This window comes from Phascolarctos cinereus, unplaced genomic scaffold, assembly GCF_003287225.1.
Source record: "Phascolarctos cinereus isolate Bilbo 61053 unplaced genomic scaffold, phaCin_HiC Scaffold_1;HRSCAF=81, whole genome shotgun sequence".
In the NCBI taxonomy this organism is placed as follows: Eukaryota; Metazoa; Chordata; class Mammalia; order Diprotodontia; family Phascolarctidae; genus Phascolarctos; species Phascolarctos cinereus.
Window position 1 is genome coordinate 170,414,036 of NW_027555514.1, and position 23,803 is coordinate 170,437,838.

The window sequence follows — 23,803 nt, forward strand, 5'->3', positions numbered from 1 at the left end:
CTGTCCCAGCTGGAAGAGATCTCTCCCTTTAAGAACTCCAAAAGCACATTACTCATAGTGTTTATCACATAGCACTTTGTAATTGTTCAACTGAGCTATGTGATATAGGGAAAAAAGTTAGAAATGGGCGCAAGAAAGAGAACGGAATAGAATGTGGAACTGAAATCCCAGAGGGCACAGCAGAAGGGCAGAGCAAAGGGAAATCTTGGGAAGACAGGTGTGGGGATAAGGTGAAAGGGTATCTGGGTATGAAGGGAAGAAATGGCTTTTGGTAGGAAGCAGGGTAAATAACTAGAAAGGTGAAGAAGAGGGTCCTACAGGTATGGAACATTGCATGTAAGATTTTTTTTCAATGTATTGAGAAATTTTGCTGAATTTTTTTTCTTCCTCTTTTTTTTAGTGAGGCAGTTGGGGTTAAGTGACTTGCCCAGGTCACACAGTTAGTAAATGTCAAGTATCTGAGGCCAGATTTGAACTCAGGTCCTCCTGACTCCAGGGCTGGTGCTCTATCCACTGCACCACCTAGCTGCCCCTCTTTTTTTGTTTTTAAAGAACTGTTATAAGGTATGACTGAAAGGAAAAACGTGAAAGGATATGGAAAAATCTAGGCAATGTAAAGACAAAAAAGATAAATAAAAATTTATTTTTAAAAAATGAATTTTGGTTTTAAAATTGAGCAGAAACTATGGAACCAATTTAATTCAACAAACATTTAAGCACCTATTATGTGAAGAATACTATGTTGGTGCCCCAGAAGATACAAAAGTTAGGCAGTACATGTTTTATCTAAATGAGATATTTGTAAAACCCTCTGCACAGTGCCTGGTATGAAGTAGGTATTTAATACACACTTATTCCTTTCCCTCTCCCTTCCCTACCCTAAGAGAATTTACAATCCAGTAGAAATAATTAAATGAGACAGCAAATTGTTTCAACACAGGACTTTATAGCTGACTCTAGTTAACTATATTAATAAGACCCTGAAAGCAAGATTATCCTCAATAAGCAAAAGGAAATTTAACTTTATACAGATAACAATGGAAACAATGACAACAAAATAGTTTAAAGCTGATTCAATTCACAAACTTACCACAACTCAGCATTTTATAGGGCTTATTCTATATCAAAAGTGACATGGGAAGATTGTTCAGAATTACTAAAGAGATAAGTCATCTCACAGTGCTTTATGTTTTTTGCAAATGTTGGTACAATTCACATCTAAATGTGATGCAGAACTTAGGTTGTATTTAAAACAGTTCAATTTTTCAGCCACGTGCTGTATGGACTCTGGTGCTAGGAATCTGGAAGAGACTGGCTGTGAGTACCATTTCTTGTCTTCAACTGTGATTGAGCAATGTCTGCAAGAGCACTCTGTATTTTTTCTAAAAGCATATCTCCTCTGTAAACAACATCTTCAAGACACGTAGCAGCCTCATGATTTTCCTCTTCCAGCTTACACAAGCTTGCAGCCTTAGTGGAGGGGGGGAAGCAAATAAATGCTTTTAGAATGAAAAGGGGGGAAAAAACTTTGGTAATTAATGAAGGTTAAAAGTGAAGAACTCAGCAATAAATTGATATACTTTTAAATCTGGGTGGCTTTCCATACAATGAAGTTCAGACTTGGGGGAAAAGCAAAATTAGTCAGTATCTTATACACTGAACCAACTCTGCCATGTAGCTTTTCAAAAACTAGGAACCTCTGAAAGCAAATATGAGCTATCTACTGGTGATTCCCCTACTCATAATTTTTAAATGTTAATAGAATACCATATTCAGGTTTCTACCCTACTCACACCTTTAATTAGGAGAAAATAACTCATATTTACATAATTCTTCCAGGTTTTCAAAGCATTTTCCTCACAACAAGCCTATGAAATAGATATATTATCCTCATTTTAAGGCTGAGGATATTAAGGGCGAGAAAGGGCAAGTGCCTTGCTATGATCAGGGAGCTAGCAGATGTTTTAGTATTTGAGACAGTATGCAAATCCAGATCGCCTATCTGTTAAGAAAGTTAACAAAAATGGAGGTTATCTTAAAAACCAGGAAAGGGCTGTCATATCCAGCACACTGAGGTTTGCCCTCAAGTGCAGAATCCAGGTCTACTCTCATATGCTAGGTGTTAAATATTACATCAAAAATACATTAATCTGTCTTATTGAGAAATTTTCTGTTGTTAAGCAATCACTTCTTAAATGGGGGAAAGAGGATGGGGAGGGAGGGGGGAAGGAAGGAACCTTACCTGCAAAGCAGCTGTAGATTCTTCACTAGGTAATGAATCTATCAAAACATCTATATCCTTTGCTGTTCGTGCAATTAATGCTGCAAAGAGCTGGGCATATTCTATAGAAAAAAATTTAACTCTATTAGGAAATTACAGAATACCTGAAGCTCTCAGAAACCAAACACATTTTAAGTTAATTAACCTGAGGTTCCTAATTCTTAAAACTTAATTTTAATGTGCAAATCCTACTGAGGTTATATTAACTGAAATTTATATTTATTGCTATTATCTGCTATTAATTAACCTGGGAATTAAAGGCAAATCTAACACAAGTAGTGTCCAGAATAAGTTATCATGTACAGATCTAATTAACATTAAAATCTTTTGATACTATATATATATGAATAATGAAAAATCACTCTCTTCAAGGAAGCAAAATAGGTTTCACATTGAAAAGGCAATGGAGAGGCAAATATCATGGTAGAAATAAAAAAAAGTGGAGCATATTACCAAATATAAATTGCATACAAAATTCAGGGCAGAAGAGATTAAAAAAAAAAATCTGTCCGACCAGAAAGAGAAATGGGTCAGTCAAGTATCAAAAATGAGAGATAATAAATGGACCATCCAAATGCCACCCAGGTACACAAATAATATGACAAGAACCACAAGAAGACGGCCAGTATGTTAGATGCAGATAGAGGACTAAGGGAAAACATGGAGAAGTCACACAGGAGAAAGCACAGAGGGGCTACAATCTTCAGCACTGGAGCACTTCAGCACAATTATATTTGCTATGAAATATAATTAACAGGATTACTTGACATGTTCAGCTACTCTAATAAGGAAACTCAACTTTTATTATATCCAGAACTAGGTCACTTCAAAAAACTCTCAGGTTTGTTTGAAGAAAACACAAAGCACTCATTAAAACAGAGAGAAAACCCTCCTTCAATGGCAAAGGGTGGATGGGGGGGTCATTGATATGGAATACTGTGTACAATGTGAGACATGGTCAGTGTTGGTTAGTTTTACTCACTACTTTTCCCTCCTCTTTTTAATCTCTGTTATGGGGTAGGGCTTCCAGGGTAAGGATATCTTGGAAAAAAATGTGATATAAAAACCAAAAGATATTCAATAAAAACTTTAAAAATTTTAAAATAAAACAGATGGAAACAGCTTATGGATTGTAACACTAGATTTCACCAAATTTAAAAGTCCTTCCCTCTACCACTTCTGGTCCATTCTCCCAGAAGAGTAGAGGTGTCATTCACAAGACTAAGCATTAAAGTATAACCTGATATCAGGTTTCTGATCCACTATATGAATCAGAACAAGTATACTTCCCTCATCTAGATGAAATGGGAATAACAATAATCCACCTAACAAGATTAATTTATAGCTAGTTAGGTCAATCGGTTAAAATATGGTACCAACCATGGTCTCAATGCTTTTTGGCTTCACTGTGATTCACAGCTACAGGCTACACCCTTCACTAGAGCTACTGTTACTAAAATGCATGCTCAGGCTTGACTGAGTGTGTAGAGAAGCACAAATCCATTACCTTTACTGGGAACAGTTAACAGCATCTGCCTACCTAACAGTGGATCAGCAATGTTGTATAAAAGGACAGCTTATTTCACAAGACTGATGTATTATAATAACCCATTACAAATAAACCTAAATAGCTTCACACATTTTATGTGAATAAAAAGACAATATATTTTGATCTTGTGAGCAAATGTATATAACTAAATACCTTACTAAAAAAGTTTAAGTTAAATTAAAACATATAAAGAACCTACCTTCTGTAGGATTTGCTGGTTGATCTTTGTTGATTGCTGTCTGAATATTGTTGAAAGAAGCAGGAGGACCGCATTGCTGCAACACTCCAATGGCATTACAAAACTGATCTGCAAGCTTGAAACAGATTAGCAAAAGATTAGGGACTCAGGGTTGTTACTTTTGGAAAGTTTAGGGATATTAGATGCAACACTTTTTTAGTGACGGTCCCTGGATAAAGCACTGTAATTACTGATACTTTTCAAAAGAGATTCTGAATAAAATAAATCAGATGAACTTAACTGGCAGTATTTTACTTACATAAAAATGTTATACAGGTGAAGAATCATACAAAATAGTTCAAAACAATTACATAAAAAGACACTTTCTTCTGTATGAAAGCACTACAATCATAACTAAGATGAATACCAATATGGTTATGAGCTATAATGTCAAGAAAGAATACTACTACTACTAACAACTCACAGTTCTATAGTTTTATAGTTCAAAGTGACCATTATCCTCCATTTTAAAGACAAGGAAACAGAGTTAAATGACTTGTCCCAGGTTATCAAACAAGTTCAATGTCAGAGCCAGAACTCAAGGAACTCCAATTTCAGAACTCGAAGACTCTTTCCAAGTCAAACTCTCTTCCTCTAAAATGACCGTTTCTCTCAACACTTCTTATGGCAACCCTAAGTTTAAAATCTTACTATCTTTAGGCAAACACCTATTAACAGACCTGGAGTTACGTAGAAGAGGTTTCATGTACGTTGCATCCAAGCAGCTTTATTTATTCAGAGCTTAGGACAGGCACAACAGTAAAAAGGTAGAGGGGAAAAAAATCATGAGAACTCACCCAGGTACCTAGAAATATGTTGTTCACAGACTGTTCTTGATTCTCTGGGCTTCTTAGACAGTGTCAAAGTGACAACTGTTCTCTGCCATCCCTAGGCTGATGACTCTTAACTTTTTTCCAGCCCTTACCTCTCAACCTAGCTTCTATTTCCAACTGCCTACCAGATGTTTCAAAGGAGGTATTTCATCATCTAAACTCAGCAAAAGCCCAAATCGTCTTTCCACATGAAAATGACTCCCCTTTCTGACATTCCTGTGTCTATGGTACCATTAACACCTCCAGTTATCCATCAAGCTCTAAATCTAAGGGTCGTATCACAGAATTCAAGAGGTGGAAGGCACCTATGGACGTCAGAGGGTCATCTAGACTAACCACCACAGTATTAGCAAATGGTCATTCAGCTTCCACTTGAAGGTCTCTAGTAATGAGGACCTCGATATTTCCCAAGGCACCTCAATTCAGTTCTAGTCTCTGCATGATCCTGGTGATCCTCAAATTTTTCAATGTCCTTCTGAAAAAGTACAAGTGAATATAAATTTTCAGATGTGGTGTAACCAGAATATAGTACAACACAACTTGTTTTTCTTGAGTCATTTTGGTTGTTCTCTACTCTTCATAATCCCATTTTGGGGTTTTCTTGGCAAAGACACCAGAGTGGTTTGCCATTTTCTTCTCTAGCTCATTTTACAATTGAGGAAACTGAGGCAAAGAGGGTTAAGTGACTGCCCAGGGTCACACAGCTAGTAAGCACCAGAGGCCAGATTTGAACTCAGGAAGATGAGTCTTTCTGACTCCAGGCCAGGCACTCTAGCCACTGTACCACCTAGCTGCCCACAACAGAACTACCACTCTTTTTCTAGATGATATGCTTGTACTTACTAACTGTGAGACCTTAGGCAAATCACTTATTCTCATCGGTGAGTTGGTTGGACTAGATGACCTCTAATGTCCCCTTCAGCTCTAAATTGATTAATTAAGTCAAAGATCATTTTAGTTTTTGGTTGCCCTGTCATTGTTGATTCATATTTGAGCGTGTAACAGCCTCTAACGTCTGGATCTACTTTTATAACCTTATGATTCTCTTCTTTTATTGTTAAGAAGTAATATTAATTTTTCCTCCAAAATATCTCATATCTGTCCCTTATTTTCCATTCCCACTACCTAATCATCTGCTCACTTATACATTACGGCAATAGATTTGTAACGTCTCTGGTCTCACAATCCTTCAGTATATTAGCGGCATTTAATTTTTTAAAAACACTGCTTTCATTATGTCATCATTCTGCTCAAAATCTTTCAGTAGTTTCCTATCATCCTCGAAATAAAATTCAAATATATTAGATGGGCTTTCAAAACTCTCAAAATAATCTCTCCCCTACCCAATATTAATCCCTAAACTACATCCTCTGATTCATTTAGACTCCATGAACCCTTTCTACATTTCTTAAGCAAGCAAGTCTCTACTTTCTCAAACCCACAGGACTGGAGCAGCATTCATGTTGGCTTTTAATCGTATACTGTTTTGAACTGTTATTTTAAAAAATGTATATATGTTTGTCCCAACTAAACTCTAAGCTCTTTGACGGAAAGAATTGTATCTTGCAGAACTTAGAAGGACTGTGTATACACTATAGACTCATTATCTGTCAAATTAATAACTTCCACTTTCACCTCAATTTCCACAAGTTCCTTCCTTTTCTACACATAAAATTACCTGAAAATAAGGTCAATTTTGCAGCGCCATCTTCAGTTTAATCCTGGCTGAACAATCATACTGCAATGATCAAGAACTTAAGCTTCTTCATCCTGCTTGTCACACTTGTCAGCAAGCCCAATTAACTGGCAATTAGGTGGCTCAGTTGACAACAGCTCTAGACTTGGACTCAGGAAAACCTGAATTCAAATCAGTCATTTAAGAGGAAGACACAACATCTCAGCCTCAATATTAGTCATCTCTAAAACAGAGATAAGGGAAAGGAAGGGAATAAGCATTTACATAGGATCTACATCGTGCCAGGCACTGTGCTAAGAACTTTTTTTGCAAATATTACTTCATTTTAACCTCACAACTCTGTGAGATAGGTGTTATTATTATTCTCATTTTACAACTGAAGAAACTGAGGCAAAACAGAGCAAAGTGGGCAAATCAGAGACACAGCTAGTTAAGAGAGGCCCTAGGAGTCTTCCTGATGTCAGTCCCAGCCTCTACCCACCATCACAAGCTGCCCTTGACAATAATAACCACTTTAACAGTTTCCGTGAAAAACAACTAAGAAAACACACATAAGGCTTATTCACAAATAAAGTTATTTAACTCTGGGTCACCAATACATCTAACTCTTTTGGACCAACAGAGATAAGACATCACATAAAGCATACTCGTAACCTTAAACAAAGGTAATTGCTACTTTTAGTGTTAAAAAAAAAAAGACCCGAATCCAAATTCGGTTTCAGATACTTCCAAGTTGTATGTGCCCAGGCAGGTCACTTAACCTGTCTGCCTTAGTTTCCTTAACTGTAAAATAGGGATTATACTAGCACCTATCTCCCAGAGTTGTTGTTGGTATTAAATGAACAGCAACTTTGCACAGTGCCTCGAACACAGTAGTCTCTTGTTTTGTTTTTTGTTTTAGGCAATTGGGGTTAAGTGACTTGCCCAGGGTCACACAGCTAGTAAGTGTCCAAGTGCTTGGTCTGAGGCCGCATTTGAACTCAGGTACTCCTGACTTTCAGGGCTGGTGCCCTATCCACTGCGCCACCTAGCTGCCCCCCACAGTAGTCTCTTAATAAACGTTTATTATTATCAGGATGCCAGGCCCATAGAACGTGCTTAACAAATGTTTATTGATCGTTGATTAACATCCGCAGGGTGCCTAGCATACAGAAGGAACTTAATGTTTACTATTAATAGCTGAAAGCAGCACAGGGCCTGGCACATAAGAGGTGCTTAATGTTTACTGATTAACATCTGTAAAGTGCTCAGCCCATACTGGGCGCTTAATGTTTATTTTTATCTGGTAGGCGCTTCACAGCGCGTGGAAAACAGCTGGCGCTTAATACGTGTTGACTGATTCACATTCGTAATGCGGTCAGCCCAGGGGCTGGCCCATAATGGCCTCGTTCCTCTACTGTGGCGCAGGCGGCTGGTTTGGCTGTGTTCGCATACCTGGGGCCCTCTTTGGGAGCCGAGGGTAGAAAACAAAATCCTCCTCGGGAGAAGTCCAAGCCCAGGCCCTGCCATTCCCCAGGCTCCGGCCGAGGGCCAGCCGCACTAGCCACCCTCCCCCGGACCGCGGACCGCCAGGATATCGCGCAGCATTCTCCTCCCGTGCGCCTTCCCCTCCCCCCCGGCGTAAGGAAGGATGCTCGGGTCAGACCCAGCCGCGCTGAGGGGGAAGGGGGGAAGGGAGAGGGGAGGGGAGTCGACGCCGGCCGACGCCGCGGCCCCTCCCCCCTGCCCCGCAGCCTGGGTCAGCCCACCCGAGGATTTCGGCCTTGCGGCGGCATCGGCATCACCATCTCCCTCACCGCATCACCTCAGCCTCTGCCGCTGCGGGAGGTAAAAGAAAACGCCAAGACCCCAGCGTCCCATTACCCTCCTAGCAATGGAAGAGGCGGCGACCCCAGCGCCATTTCCTCACCGAGTTGACGGCGTCCTGAAGCTGAGTGAGACGATCCGCCATGTTGCCAGCGCAGACGCCAATGCCGCAGCCCTTCCTATAGCCCGCTCCCGCCTGATTGGACGGCGCGGGTGACCAATCGCGCGACCGCTCTACGGAAAGGGGGCGGGGCCCTTGCCCCGCGGAGAGCCAGTTTATTGTGGTTCAGTCATTTCGGTCGCGTCCTGCTCATCGTGACTCCTTTTGGGATTTTCTTAGCAAAAATGCTAGAGTGGCTTGCCATTTTCTTCACCAGCTCATTTTACAGTTGAGGAAAGGGAAGCTAATTGGATTGAGTGACTTGCCCGGGGTTGCACAGCTAGTGTCTAAGGTCAGATTTGAGCTCAGGAAGATGAGTCTTCCCCGACTCCAGGGCCAGCACTCTTATCTCCCCGCCACCTACCTAGTTCAGTGAATTATTCTTCCCCTTTTTTTGGAGTGTAAGCTGCTTGAGGGCAGGGACTGTCTTTGCACAGCGCTTAGCACTTAGAAAGTGCTTAATACATGCATTATCTAGCATTATTTTGGACGTAGGATCCTAGTTGTAGAGCAGGAAAGGGTTCTTGGGTTATCTAGTTACAGCCCTCCCCCGCTTCCGCCTTACAGAGAAAGAAACTAAGGGTAGATGCTTTGCGTAGGTTCACACAGGTGGTTAACCAACCAAGTCAGCATTGAAACCTAGTTCTTCCCGCTTGCAATGCGCCTATGTTGACCTTTCTACTGCACGTGGCCACATTTCTGTTGCAAACCCTGCCGGGGCACTGGGTAGCTGTGACGGTGTCATCAGTGTTTAGTGCGGCTTCTCCCGAAATCCTGGCATTTATGTGTCTGTTGGGTCCCGTTTTCTGTTGCACAATTTTGAATGCATAGATATATACAAAAATTAGTCATTGAAAATGAGTGGGTCAGCCATTTCTTTGTAAAGGTGAGGAGTTCTTAAGCTGAAGACTGGGACTGGTTTTTTGCCAATCTTTTTTTTAATCTCTGGAGTTTAATAAATATTTGTTGATTGATTATGGATGTGGAATGCTGTAAACTGTACATGGCACATAGCAGTCATAGTGAAAACAACGAACAACAACGTTTATGTAGGCTTACTGTGTTCTAGGCACTTCAGGGGCCAAAAAACAGGGTCAAACACAGGGTCCCTGCTCCTAAGAAGTTCACATGCCAATGTGGAGAGGGAACAATAAGAAAAATAATCAAGTAAATGTAGAAAACAAAAACGTGAAGTGGATACACCGTTTTGCAGATTTTTTCCCCTCTTATTACTTATTTCAAGGAATGGCTCCCTTTGGAGGGTAAAGGTTTTTAGACAAAAATATTAAATGCTCAGTGACAAAAACAAGAAATGAACCTGAATATGCCAGTTTCAGAAAGAGACTTCAGAAAAGCCTTTAATGAGGACCAGATTCACAAATGAATTCTTCCAGCCTTTCAAAGAACAAGCAATCCCTACGTTACGTAGACTTTTTACAAATATAGATAATGTGCTACTCAGTTCCTTCTATGAGGCAAATGTGGTTTTGATGCCTAAACCTGGAAAAAAGGAAATTGTAAGCTAATACTGTCTGGGCCTTAATACCATTGGGGATATAGTAAGTAAAATACTGCAAATAGGATACAGCAATTTACCAAAATACTTAGGAAAACAATCATAATGAACCCTAAGAGATTATTCCTCTCTCCAAAAATAGGAGTAATGGTCTCTTTGCAGAATCACAGAATCTGAGAACTGGAAGGAATCCTATCAACCATCAATCCAATCCTTAAACAAAAGGAATCCCCACTGTTAAGAGTGGACAACCCATCTCTGCTTAAAGACCTCACAGGAGAGGGAACCCATCTCCTCTTTTTATTGACATCAAGCTTAAATTTGCAACATCTCCCCTTTACTCCTGCTTCTCCCTTCTAGGGCCAAACAGAACTAGTTGTTCTCCTGGCTCCACAAAAGAGCTGAGCACAGCTATCAGGTTACCCTTGAGTCTTCTCTTCTCCAGGCTAATCATGCCCAGTTCCATATGACATGTATCCAAGGCCTTTAACCATTCTGGGTCCTCCTTGGGAAATGGTCTGCAACATCTGGCGAAGATATACTTCTCTCCACTCAGCCACCAACTTGGTTCAAACTCTCACTGAAATATCGAAGTGGACTCAGTTGGTCTCCCCACACAGCTGCCAAAGTGATTTCCCTAAAGCACAGGTCTGACCATGTCACCTTTCTACCTAATAAATACCAGTTGTTCTCCGTTGCTTCTAGCATCAAATACAAACTGGAATTTCAAGTTCTTCACAGCAAGGCCCTGTCTTACCTCTCCAGTCTTCTTACTACTGCACTCCACACACACCACAATCCAACCGTGCTGGCTTTGATCCTACAGTCCTTCTTGCTGTTCTTCACTCATAACACTCCCATCTCTGTCTCTATGCCTTTGCACTGGCTGTCCTCCACACCTGGAATGCTCTCCCTCTTCAGCTCTAACTCTTGGAACCCCTGGTTCCCTTCCAAATGCAACTGGAAGGGGCAGCTAGGTGGTGCAGTGGATAGAGCACTGACCCTGGAGTCAGGATAGACCTGAGTTCAAATGCGGCCTCAGACACTTGACACTTACTAGCTGTGTGACCATGGGCAAGTCACTTAGCCTGCAAAAATGCAACTGGAACATCACCTTCTTGTGTAGGGTCTTTCCTAGCTCCCCAAGGGGCTAATACCTTCTCCAATGTTACTCTGTATCTGTTTTTATATACTCGTGTTCAGGTTGACTGTTAGAATGTAAGCTCCTTGAGGGTAGAGGTTTTTTGTCTTTGTATCCCTAATTCCTATTACACAGTAGGTGCTTATTAAATATTTGTTGATTGTTTGATGCAAACCCTGGGAAGACAACAGACTTCTTTATTGTCTTTATCGAGTCTATCAACAGGTACTTTAGTTTCAGAAAGAGAATCACCAACTACTAATACTCTTTGTAATACTTTTTTCATTGGAATGGGGGGGGGGGAAGCACTGACTCCAAAAAGTTGGAAACCTAGAAACTAACCTCAGTCCTGTTATTTACTATCTGACCTTGGGTAACACACTTAATCTCTGCTGTGTGTGAGGACTGTGCCCTCATTTTAAGATTAGGGATAATAATATCTTCTCCACCTAAATAATATGGTTGTAATGAGGATGAAATGACTGTGTATCTGAAAGAACTTTGTAAACCATCAAGCCTTAGATGAGAAGAGCCTAACATTTTTTATCTGTTTCATGGATCCCTTTGGCAGTCTGGTGAAACCTAGGGATTCTTCTCAGGATAACATTTTTAAATACATAAAATATATAGGATTACAAAGGAAACCAATTATATTGAAATTCAGGAATCAATATTAAAAAAACACGTTCATGAACCTCAGGCTAAAAATCCCTACACTACAGAAGTATTATTATAGCCTTGTTACTTTAATTTCCCTACTATGGTTACCTAGATATCCTTTCTAACACCCTCTGTGGCCCTGACTGCTTTCCCTATTGTCCTCCTTGTTGCTACCGTTTTAATCAGAGAGATTATGAGATGGGGGGGGAGGGGAAGAGAAGGAAATTGTTTGCACTTCTACATGCATTTATTTCATGCTATCATCAGTTGTGGGCCTATAATTCACCAAGTTTCTGGCAGAAAGATGTTGCCTTAAAGGAGACCAATGGAGAATGAAAAACAACAAAGAAACCAACAACCATCCATCTTCGCTGAAAGTTGTCTCTCCAATCTGGTCACACTGTTCTGAGTCCATCTCTCCCTGCCTCGAACTACTTCCTTTTCTTACCAACGATGCTTACTTCTGGCTTCAGTCTATTCCCATGCGTGCCCCCCCAAACATCTGGAAGGCAAGAAGTATTACCTGATGGACACACCAGATATTCAACAATCAAGAAAGTTGGCAACAGGTGAGAATTGAAACTATGGTGATACATAAATCCTGAAAAGGATAAACAAAGAGCTAAGGCCTCATCTTCCCCCAAGAATCAATTCCCAGGTTTGAAACCTAAACACAGTCAGCCCAGTCAGATCCTGCTGCAAACAGCATGAATCTTACAAAACTACCACTTAGCAATAATACTAACTCACAATTTATATTGGCTTTAAGGTTTGCAAGACACTTTACATTTGATCTTCACCACAATTCTGCATTCCCATTTTACAGATTTGGAAATCAGCTCAGAGGTTAAATGATTTGCCCAGAGTCACATAGCTAAGTATCTAAGACAAAATTTGAACCCAGATCTTCCTGACTCCAAGTCTAGTATTCAATTCCATCCACCACACCAAATTGAAGTATGTACTACCTGTGTGACCTTGGGGAAGATCTGACCCTCTGTTACCTAATGTGGAAAATGAGGTGTAGTTGAACTAGATAACCTCTGAGGTGTGTTGGAGCTCTAGCAATTTCAGAGATTGCTTAATTTTTCTCGAGCCTTCAACTGGTATGCAGTAATGAGGGAGGGTACTTGGTTGTCATGTCTTGACTGTGCCAGAAACAGCTTCCAGTAATTTGAGTCAACTCTATCCAACTCGACCTCAGAGGTACTCTCAGAAGCTTAAGGGATTAAGGGAAGGGGGCAGGGGAAGGTGGGAAATTGGGATGTTTTATTAAATTCCTTGACCTCTAGGAGGAGTTAAACATGGGCCATAAAATAGATCACATGGAAAACCCATGAAAGAGTAATTCAGACTGTGAATTCACTCTTTCCTTATCCAGTGTCAGTAACAGACCAAGGTGAAAGGGGTGGGATTATGTCCTGGGCAAACTTTAGTGAGTCTAGAGGTCCGCACAGGCTTTAGAAAGAGACTTCAGAAACAACTTGGGTTGCTGATTCATTTGAGTTGATGGTGAGAAGAACCCAAACTTCAGAACGTTAACTTCCGTCTGTATTGTGCAGATAGAGCTGAAAGAGTCTCTTTGGAGAGAGAGGGGGGAAAAAAAAGGCCACAGGGACCTAGGAGTATCCACAGCTGCAGGAGGGGGTGACAAAAGAGAACACCTGCTGGGAATTGGGGAGAACAGCACCTCTCCCAGGGACTGTTTTTAAAAGCTTCCTTATCCCTAGAGTCTACTGCCTGAACACACTGCCCAGCTTTGCCAGCTGAGCCTATTCTTCCTGTTCTTTGGGCTTTCCTTTAACATTGAAAACCTGGGTGGGGGCCTCCGTTAATGCCAAGGCTCCTGGCTATCCGCTACTGTTCCTTTCTCCATCATTGATCCTAGGAGGAGGCCCTAGTTATTGTGCCTGGCTTCCCTGGACTATCAGAGAAAAGCAATAATGCTTCCAAACTTGGTAACTCTTGGATGTCCAGACACCAGGGCATCATAGACTGCCATATTGCGATGCAAAGAAAGTGTGCCCTACTGTGTGTTCGCTCAGGCCTCTGAGGTCCCCATACCCAGAAATTACCCCAAAGCCTGAACTTTTCTCCTTTCTTCTTTGGTGTTTGGGGGAAAAACACACCTTGAGTCCACCCTCCTTCACTGCTGGACCCTTAAGCATGAGAGAACTATTCATTTGGTACTTCTTTGTCTTATGGTTTAGCAAATGCCTCTCTTCTCTTCCCCTAATTCCCCAGGGATTCAAAATTAACGTCCACCAAGGGGAAGATCCTCTTTCCCAACTGCTCCTCCCCTGTCACTCATCCCTATTCACCTTAGCCCTATTCTTCCCAAATCCTTACAGTGCTCAGCTTTCCCTTTCCTTTGTATTCTCTATAACTCCCAACCTGTCCTTCATGAACTTCTCTTCATCTCAGACCACTTTCTCTCTCAAACACTTGTCACCTTCTTGGACTCTTAGCAACTTGTCTCTTTAAAAGACACCACATCTGTCTACCCTCTCTCCAGTCCTACATGTACTTTCTCTCATATTCCCTGACACACAGGGCAAGGAAAGGAAGAGGTCTATTTCCTGCTCTTCCTGACATTTCTAGAATGACTCTCTGCTCCAATCATTCAGCAATCTGTCTCTGTCTCTCTTTTTCATTCCTTCTGTATATATCCCCCTATCCAAATCCTTGTAGTAATTTATCTGATCCCAGATGAGCCTACCTCTTCAAGAAAGTTGCAACCTGGCTCAAAATCTTCCTCTCCACTCCAACCCCCACCCCTACCATTGAACTTGGAGACTTCATTATGCATATTGAAACCCCATCAAATATACTGGCATTACAATTCATCAGCCTCCTATGACCTATGCCTTCATTGCATCTTAACCACATGTAGAAATAGTAGATCTCACTATCACTCTTAACTATGCTAGCTATATGATTTTCAACACAGAAATTCCTCTCTCTGATCATAACTTCTGATCATAAGTCATCCATCTCTCCTTCTGTCTCTCTTCTAAACCAATTCTTCATCCTTACTATGACATCCAGGCATTCTCCTCCCTGTTCTCTCAGTACATTACCTTTGGTCTGGCCTCACTTTCCTCCCTTAAGTCTTTATTTTATGGTTATAGTTATGGTTAACGAATTCAAATATACCATGCCTTCTATTTCAGAGTCCTTTGCCCTTCTCTTGCTGCTGCTCTCATCTTTACAAAGTCCTAATCTGGGTTACCCCCCATCACCTAACATCTCCCTTACTCCTTTACATGTTGTTACAAATGGTAGAGGAAGTCACATGGCTGTCTCCTGATTATTCCCCATAGCAGCTATTCCAAACCACTTCTTCCTCTCCTAAAGCCCTCAACACTACCCTTACTTACTTACAACACTCTTTCTTACCAGAAGACCTTTCCTTCTACTTTACTAAGAAAATTGAGGCCATCTTTTGTGGTCCCCCTTTTTTCCCCCTACATCACACTTCAAAATCCCTCTACATTTCTTCTTCCTCTTCTCTCTCTCTCTCTCTCTCTCTCTCTCTCTCTCTCTCTCTCTCTCTCTCTCTCTCTCAAGCAATTGAGGTTAAGTGACTTGTCCAAGGTCACACAGCTAGTACATGTCAAGGCTGAGGCCAGATTTGAACCCAGGTCCTCCTGACTTAAGGGCCAATGCTCTATCCACTGCACCATCTACCTGCCCCTTCTTTCTGTCTTTTCTCAGCCTCTGAGGAACAGGTAGCCTTTGTGACATTTATCCTCTCCTCTTGTCATCTTGAGATGCTTTCAGACCATTTCCTCCCTGTCTCTAATCACCAGGCTTTCTTTATCTACCAGCTCCTTCTCACTGCCTACAAACATACTCATACTCATTTAAAAAATCTTCACTTGACCCTGCCATCTGCCCAAACTATCATTCTGTATCAGGTTCTTAAGCTGGGGTCCACACACCACTTATGGATCCATGGATGGATTTTGGAGGGGGGGTAGTGTCTATGAACTTGAATGGGAAAAATGACATCTTTATTTCAATAGAATTGATTTCCTTTGTAATCCTGTATATTTTATTTTATGAATTTATAAACATTATTGTGAGAAGGGAAAATTTAACAGTCAACTCTCAAGAGAGGGTGCCAACTGGCTCTAGTATACTACTGGATGGTCTCCAGCCTCAACTATTCAGAGACTAGTATCCCGTGACTCACAGTCATACATCACTGCAGAAGTATTAGTGCTAAAAAAAAAAAAAGATGGAATTTTGTTTCACAGAGAACCCTGGGATCACCAAAAACTTGGGATCACTTTGCAATGTCCCAAAGGCTATCCAGCCCCTCTTCTGTACATTTCTGGACCCAGTTTACTGATCATTTGCATTGTCTGTCCAACATGAAAATTCTATTAACTATAGGTTGTCCACTCAATTCATAGTCTGGATGATAGGTGTTCCTCATCTATTTCATTTTTCCTATGTGAATAATTAAGCCAAACTCTTTTGAGTGACTATGGATCTCAATGGATTATGGATTAGCTATGTAATATACTAGGGCTGGGATGCAAGGAGAAAAAAATTAAAACTATCCTTGTCTTCTTGTAAATGTAAGCTTACATTCTACTACAGTTGATACAACATGTAAAAGGTATACAATAATTTTGAAGAAAGAATTAATAACTTCAGGGATCAAGAAAAATTTCATAGAAAAGGGGTGCCTTGAAGAAAACTAGAGATTCTAAGGGATATCAGTGAGGAAGTCAAATATTCCAAGCATGGGGGTCAATTTGTATAGAGGTATGGAGATGGCACATAGGAAACCAAGGTGGGAAAAGACAAATGTGGCTGCAATGTAGGTTGTATAAAGGGGAATAACTTGAAGTAAGTTTGCAAAAATAGACTGGAGCTAGATTGTGAGGGACTTTAAATGCCGAGGTGAGGAGTTATATTTTACCTTGGAGACATTATGATGTCTGAAGTTAGTTTAGCAGGGGAGTGACATGGTCAGACCTGTTTTTTAGGAAATTTATTTTGGCAACTATGAGACAATGGATTGGAGAGGGAAGAACTAGAAATTGGGAAACCAACTGGGAGGCTATTATAATAGTCAAGGCCAAAGGTCATAAGGGCCTGAACTAGGAGGGTGCCATGTGAATGGAAAGAAAAAGAATGGAATTTGAGACATTTTGTGGAGATAGAATCAATGAGACTTATCAACTAATAGAACATGAAAAATAAGGGAGAAGGAAGAGTCAATGATATCTCTGAGGTGATTTTATTGATGCTATCAATAAAAATAGGGAAAAACTGGAAGAAAATCAAATTTAGAAGGGAAGTTGATAATGAGATACATTTTGCATATGCTGAGTTTGAGATATCCATGAGATATTTCACTGGAGATATCTGGCAGGAAGTTTGTGATGAAGGTCTGATGTTCAGGAGCAAAATCAGGATAACTTAGGAAGTTATATGCATAGAGATAATAATCAAGCCCATGGAAGCAAATGAGATCACCAAGGAATCCTGGAAAGCAGAGGTACTTAGGAAGTGCATGCCAGACAAGTGGAATGGCCAGTGCAAAGGCACACAGAAGTGAGACAGAGTCCTGTGTTTTAGAAACACAGGAAACTGCCACTTTGGCTGGATCGTTGAGTCTGGGAGGTGGAGTCCAAAGAGACTGGACAGATAGGTTGGAGGCACATTGCATAGCCCTTTAAAAGCTAAGCCAAAGAGTTTATATCTTACGGGAGAGACAACCAAATATCCCTGAGTTAATTGAGAAGGGGAATGGTCTACTTAAGGAAAATTGATTGGCAGCCTGCATGGAGATTGAACTGTAGTGGGGTAGAACTTGAGGCAGGAAGACATATTAGGGAATTGGTGCAGTAATTTAAACAGGAGATGATGAGTCTGAACTAAAAGAACTGCTGGAGCAGAGGAAAGGGTAAGATGTGAGAGAAGGTGTGGAAGTAGAGAGAGAAAAATCTGATGACTGCTTGGATATATGGGGAAGGGGGCAGTGAGGAGTCCAGGAGAATGCTGAGGTCATGAAGCTGTAATCCTAGAGGATGATGGTGGTGCCTTTGAAGAAAGAGAGAAGTTAGAAGAGAAAGAGAAGATAAATAATGAGTTAGAAATGTCTCTGAGATATCCAGCTTAAAGCATCCATTAAGCAATTGATTATTTGGGATTGAAGCTCAGGGGTGGTGCTGGGAATATATACACACACATATATATGGATATATACATATTGTCAACTGGACTGAACCAGCCTCTAACCTGTGCATGGTCAGAGCTGAAGAGAGCAGGCTAGAGACAAGAATCAGGAATCAAACAGAAGTTTAATTTCAAAGTCAGAGAAAAGGCTTGCAAGCAAGGAGGGAAATTAGACATGTGCCTGGGCCCTGCCCCTAGTAGGGGAACCTGCTTAGTGTGGAGAGATCTCAATACTTCTACCAATGATTATGTAGTTACCTGTAGCCCTGGCAAGAGGGGTAAAAGCAACAGTGTGACAAGTTTGATTCATAGCCGGGCTTCATGACTTGTCCAGAACTTGTCTGAGCTCAGAGAACACCTGGTGTGTCAAAGCAATACTATAATTATGTGATTTTGCCAGAGGGTGAGATGATCCAGAGGTTATGCCAACCTCAGGGCACAGCTTACTTGCTGGGTCTTAGCTCTGGAAAACAGGGTGTCTCCATTATATTGACAATATACACACAGGTATGTACACACAGGTATGTATTGTGAACCATTTTGGACCCCTATCACCTGAGAAAGGCCTAAAACCTAGATTGGCCAATCAGAAGAAAGACATTTTTGGCTCACTCTGAGCAACCTATCATAATACTTTGTGTGCTCTGGCATAACAGACATGGTTTGCTTTGCTCTCTGAGTGAACCCAAAGTGTCCCTTCCTGTGTCAGCAACTACTTGGCCAGATGAAGTTGACCAGGAGCATTCTTCTGTTTATGACTGCCAAGGACCAAGTGCCTTAAACCTGACACTATCTTGAATAATGGGACTTTTCTTAGGTTTTCTTATGTCATGTTAATGATAAAAGAAACACAGACATCCTGGATCTATGATATAAATTGACACCTTGACATTCTCTTATCTTAGTGCATTTAAAACCTATCTTATTAAGAAATTCCTTTCTCATATTATGGTTAACACATATGGAGACTATAATTTGGTTGACACAGGCATCCTGAGTTGGGATTGCTCTAAGTATATAAAGGGTCTCCTTCAGCTTGCTTACCTCTGAGTTCAGAATTATTTTCTGACTCCATCATGCATGATTCTCTGCTTAATGAGAATAAATAAGCACCTTATAGCACATGTAAAGACTGATTCTGTTTGTTCCTTGTTCAAATCTTTGGTAAGGTGAACCCCATTCTGTTTGTTCTTTGGACAGACCTTTGGTTAAGGGGAAACCGATTCTATTTTGTTTCTTTGGACCAAACTTTTGGTAAATTGTTGACAGTATACATATGCATATATGTATGTAATATACACGTGTGTATATATGAGATGTATGTATATTATTATTGTTGAGTCATTTCAGTTATGTTCAATTCTTTGTGACACCATTTGGGGTTTTCTTGACAAAGATACTGGAGTGTTTCACCTTTTCCTCCTCCATCTCATTTTACAGATGAAGAAACTGAGGCAAACAGGGTTAAGTGACTTAATTGCCCAGGGTCAGACAGCTAGTGTCTGAGGCCAGATTTGAACTCATGAATCTTCCTGACTCCAGGCCCAGCACTCCATCTGTTGAGGTCTGAGAGGTTGAGACCCCTCAAGGACTGGAGTACAGGACAAGGTCATCTGGAATGAATTCACAGACTCAAGCATTCTTTAGGTCAAGGTGGCCAAGATTTATCGTTATGCTTTTCAGCAGGCAAGGATTCTTAAGGAACCTGTGATAGACTGAGGATGGAGCTAGGGTTTATATGGAAAAAGGCATGGGAAAGGAATGCCAGGGATACTGATTAGGTAATCTAAAGGTCCAGGTGTCTTTGGGAGCTATGGATGGGAAAGTGTAGGGAGTATACCAGATAGGGAGGGAGATGTCAGAGGCATGGATCTTGGGAATCTGGCAGGAGGACGAGTCCTTGGGCCAGCCAGCCACAAAACTCCTTGAGCCAGACAAGACACCCCTCACTCTGTCCTGATTAGAGAATGCTCTGCAACAAGGGAAAGTTTTCTCACAAAACAGGAGCTTACTAAGGAATTGGGAGGCTTCCATAGACATGATCTTAGGACTGGGGCCTGAACAGCCCAGCACACTCTCTCTCTCAGCTTTGTGTAGCTGCACCTGGGAGAGAGATAAGGGCCTTGCTGGGGCCCACTCATGAGTAATTGCTAGGCACAGTGTCCTTGGGCTGGGGAGTGATTGTCAGAGACAGCATTTCTGAGACTAGAGAGAAATTGTACAAGCACAAGAACCCAAGCACCCCATCACATCCACTTTCTAACCACATATAGATACACATATACACATACAGACATGAGAAAGACAGAGCGAGAGATTAGGACAGAACCTTGGGTGATGCCCACATTTAGGAAATGTGATATGGATTTTTGAGCCAGTAGAGATTAAGAGCAAGTGGTCAGACAAGTAGGAGGAAAACCAGGAAAGAGAAGTGTCATGAAAACCCAGAAAAGAGAGAATGCCCAGGAAGGGAGGGTGGTCAACAGTATCAAATGTAACAGATACTTCAACAACAACAACAACAAAAAAGATGAGGACTAAGACCATATTATCTGATGGACAAAAAGGGATCATTGGTAACTCCCACTATAAAACTCCTGTAGTATGGCCAGAGCTAGATTAAAATGAAATTGGGAAATGTTGAACAAAACAAATAAAAATACAACACAACATAGATAAGGTTAGTTTGTGGTTTTCTAAATCAATATGCAGGGGAATGTTCCTATTTAAATCAGATTTCATTTGGGGGCAGCTAGGTGGCGAAGTAGATAGACCACCGGCCCTGAAGTCGGGAGTACCTGAGTTCAAATCCGGCCTCAGACCAAACACTTGACACTTACTAGCTATGTGACCTTGGGCAAGTCACTTAACCCCGATTGCCTATTAAATAAATAAATAAATAAATCAGATTTCATTTAAAACAAATTAGCTCTCTGCCTCTATTCCCTAGATTCCTGTTCCCTTTCAAGAACTAAGCAGTCCTAACATTTAGAATGCAGGCTAGGTTTTCAACTTATTTTGCCAGACAGTCCACAGCTATCAGCTATATAACTCACTGAGATAATACGGCATATATAGAAGAGTACTGCACTGGAGACTGAAAGAAACCCAGGTTTGAATCCAGGGCCAACATATAATCATTTTGTGTGTTCTTTGGCAAACCTCTCATCCTTTTTAGGCCTGTTTTCTGTCAGGTAGAATGAGATTAATAATACCTCCCAGGGTTGTTGTGAGGACTGAATGAGATAATGTATACAAAGTACTTTGCAAACCTTAAAGAATTATGTACCAGGATCATAGATACAGAGCTAGAAGGGAAGGAATTCTGAAGCCATCTCGTCCAATCCCCTCATTTTACACCTGGGGAAACTGAGGCTCAGGAGGGTTAAGTGATTTGCCCAATGTCACATGCATAGTAAATGTCAAAGGTGAGGTTTAAGCTAGGTGGTACAGTTGATAGAGTGCTGGGCCTGAAGTCAGGAAGACTCATCTTCCAGAGTTCAAATCTGGCCGCAAACTCTTACTAGCCGTGTGACCCTGGGCAAGTCACTTAACCCTCGATGATGATAATGAGCTCGAGAAGGAAATGGCAAACCACTCCTGTATCTTTACTAAGAAAACCCCACATGAGGGTCACCAAAAGTCAGACTCGACTGAAAATGACTGAATAACTCATGTGAAGGAGATACACTTTTCTCTCTAATAAGCAGTTATTTCCAGTTAGAATCTTATCCTTTAGCAGCAGCAGGGCCCTGCCCTGAGCCAGTGGCTGGGGGAAAGATTATCATTCCTTCCCAGCAGCTGGGAGCTTTTGGAGGCTAAACAATGAGGGCTCCTTTTGATAGCTCATACCTCTCTCACTAGCATTTGCCCTTCCCAGTGACACCCAGCCCAGTTATATGCTCTAGGACCTTTTCTTAAACATTCTGGGTGACTATTCAAGTCTGTGAAGATTTAAAATAAAAATATTACTGTCCTACCACATCCTGAGACCAGGCCTCTTCCTGTGCCAACAAAGTGATCATCGGAAACAAGATTTTTTTTCTCTTAAAGGTCTTATTTTAAAACCTTTACTTCTTACTTAAAAACCACCTAATTTCTTTCTTTCTTTTTTTTTTTAAGGCAACTGGGGTTAAGGGACTTGCCCAGGGTCACACAGCTAGTAAGTGTCAACTGTTTGGTCTGAAGCCGGATTTGAACAATACAGAATATATATATTTTTTTAATTTGTGGTGAGGCAATCGAGGTTAACACAGCTAAGTATCCTGTGTCTGCAATGGGATTTGAACTTAGGTCCTTCTGACTTCAGGACAGGTGCTCTATCCACTGCGCTACCTAGCAGGCTCTAAGTAGTATTTTTTTTTTTTGGCTAGGCAAATGGAATGTTATAGATGGACTTTTTTTCCTTTAAATTGTGTGAATTCCTATGAGTTTTCTCTTATGATTTCAAACCATCTTCTCAAATTAGTGGATTAATTTTCAGATCCATCAATAGTAGAGATCTTGACAAGCTAAAAATAATTAGGCTGAATCTAACAAGATGAAATTTGATTAGGATAAATGTAATTCTCATACCTGACTTAAAAAATCTACTTCAATACAGAACCGGAGAGCCATGAAGGACGTACGTGGTAGAGAAGTCAAGGCATTGGGTACAGACAATTTGTTCAAGAAGTTTGGCAATAAATGATCAACAGTCAATAATAGCCAATCAATACTTATTAAGTGCCTACTATATTCCAGGCACTGTGCTAAGCACTGGGGACACAAATAGGAAAAAGAAAGATAGTCCTTGCCCTCCAGTAGTTTACAATCTATTGGGGGTAAGAAAATACAAAAGAAAACTGAAAACTTCAGATTAGGAGGCTAGGGAAGGTACAGCTGATATCTACCCTCTCACTTGGATTTCTTGTGAGAAGGTCTTCTATGTTTCATATGGTTTTGGGGCAGCTATCAGGGCCAGGAAAGAGAACTTAAAAAAGCAATAAACATATGGAATTTGGGTTGAGGTAAGGTAAGGTCCAGAGGGGGAATCTATGAGAAAGGACTATGAGGTTAGCTTGGTATAACCAAAACATATCACCTAGGAATAAGTGCTAATTTAAAGGAGGCAGTATGAAGGAAAGAATGCCACACCTGGAATCTGGAAGATGTGCATTGGAATTCTGTCTTTAATGCTTCTTAGCTTTGTGAGAAGTCTGTAAACCTCCATTTTTTCACCTGTCTAATAAGGATAACATTATCCCTGTAATACTAGCCTTACAAAGTTGTTGTGAGGCTCAAATGAGCCAATATATAGAATCCTAAGGTGCTGTCTAAATTTCAGTTTATAGAAGCTGATAGGGATAGGGACCATACCTGGGATTTCCCTGGCATAGGGAATGGTTGAAGAAATGTACCTTCTCTGCAACTAAGAATCATGGAGTTGCCTAGTTCAGTCCTTTTTTCAGTTGTGTCTGGCTCTTCCTTACCCCATTTGGAGTTTTCTTGGCAAAGATACCAGAGTGGTTTGCCATTTCCTTCTCCTGCTCATTTTACAGATGAGGAAACTGAGGCAGACAGGGGTAAGTGACTTGCCCAGGTCATACAGCTAGTAAGTGTCTGAGGCCAGATTTGAACTGAAAAAGATGAGTCTTCCTGACTCCAGGAGTGGCACTTTATCCCCTGAATCATCTAACTGCCCCCAGAATTGCCTAGAGCACTGAGGAGAAAGGAATATAACCAA

The 23,803-nt window shown here is 41.0% G+C and overlaps 1 protein-coding gene across 2 annotated transcripts; it reads right to left on the reverse strand.

Annotated features, from left to right (window-relative positions):
* Positions 1 to 614: 614 nt before the first annotated feature.
* On the reverse strand, positions 615 to 8,613 carry MED21 (mediator complex subunit 21). Of its 2 annotated transcripts, none has more exons than XM_020965048.2 (4): positions 8,507 to 8,613; positions 4,030 to 4,144; positions 2,243 to 2,343; positions 615 to 1,470 (listed from the first exon to the last, which is right to left on the reverse strand). In XM_020965048.2, exons 1-4 carry the CDS (start codon positions 8,546 to 8,548, stop codon positions 1,294 to 1,296), a joined length of 435 nt encoding a protein of 144 aa, XP_020820707.1. In that variant the 5' UTR covers positions 8,549 to 8,613; the 3' UTR covers positions 615 to 1,293. The 2 variants fall into 2 exon arrangements, with proteins under 2 accessions (XP_020820707.1, XP_020820706.1); XM_020965047.2 differs by lacking the exon at positions 8,507 to 8,613 and adding an exon at positions 8,032 to 8,210.
* Positions 8,614 to 23,803: the final 15,190 nt, after the last annotated feature.

Coding starts and splice junctions, on each gene's coding strand:
- MED21 (XM_020965047.2), bottom strand. CDS start 8,106: ATGGCAGGGCCTGGGCTTGGACTTCTCCCGAGGAGGATTTTGTTTTCT. Junction 4,145..8,031: donor GCTCCCAAAGAGGGCCCCAG/GTATGCGAACAC, acceptor ATCTGTTTCAAG/CTTGCAGATCAGTTTTGTAA. Junction 1,471..2,242: donor AATCTACAGCTGCTTTGCAG/GTAAGGTTCCTT, acceptor CCCTCCACTAAG/GCTGCAAGCTTGTGTAAGCT.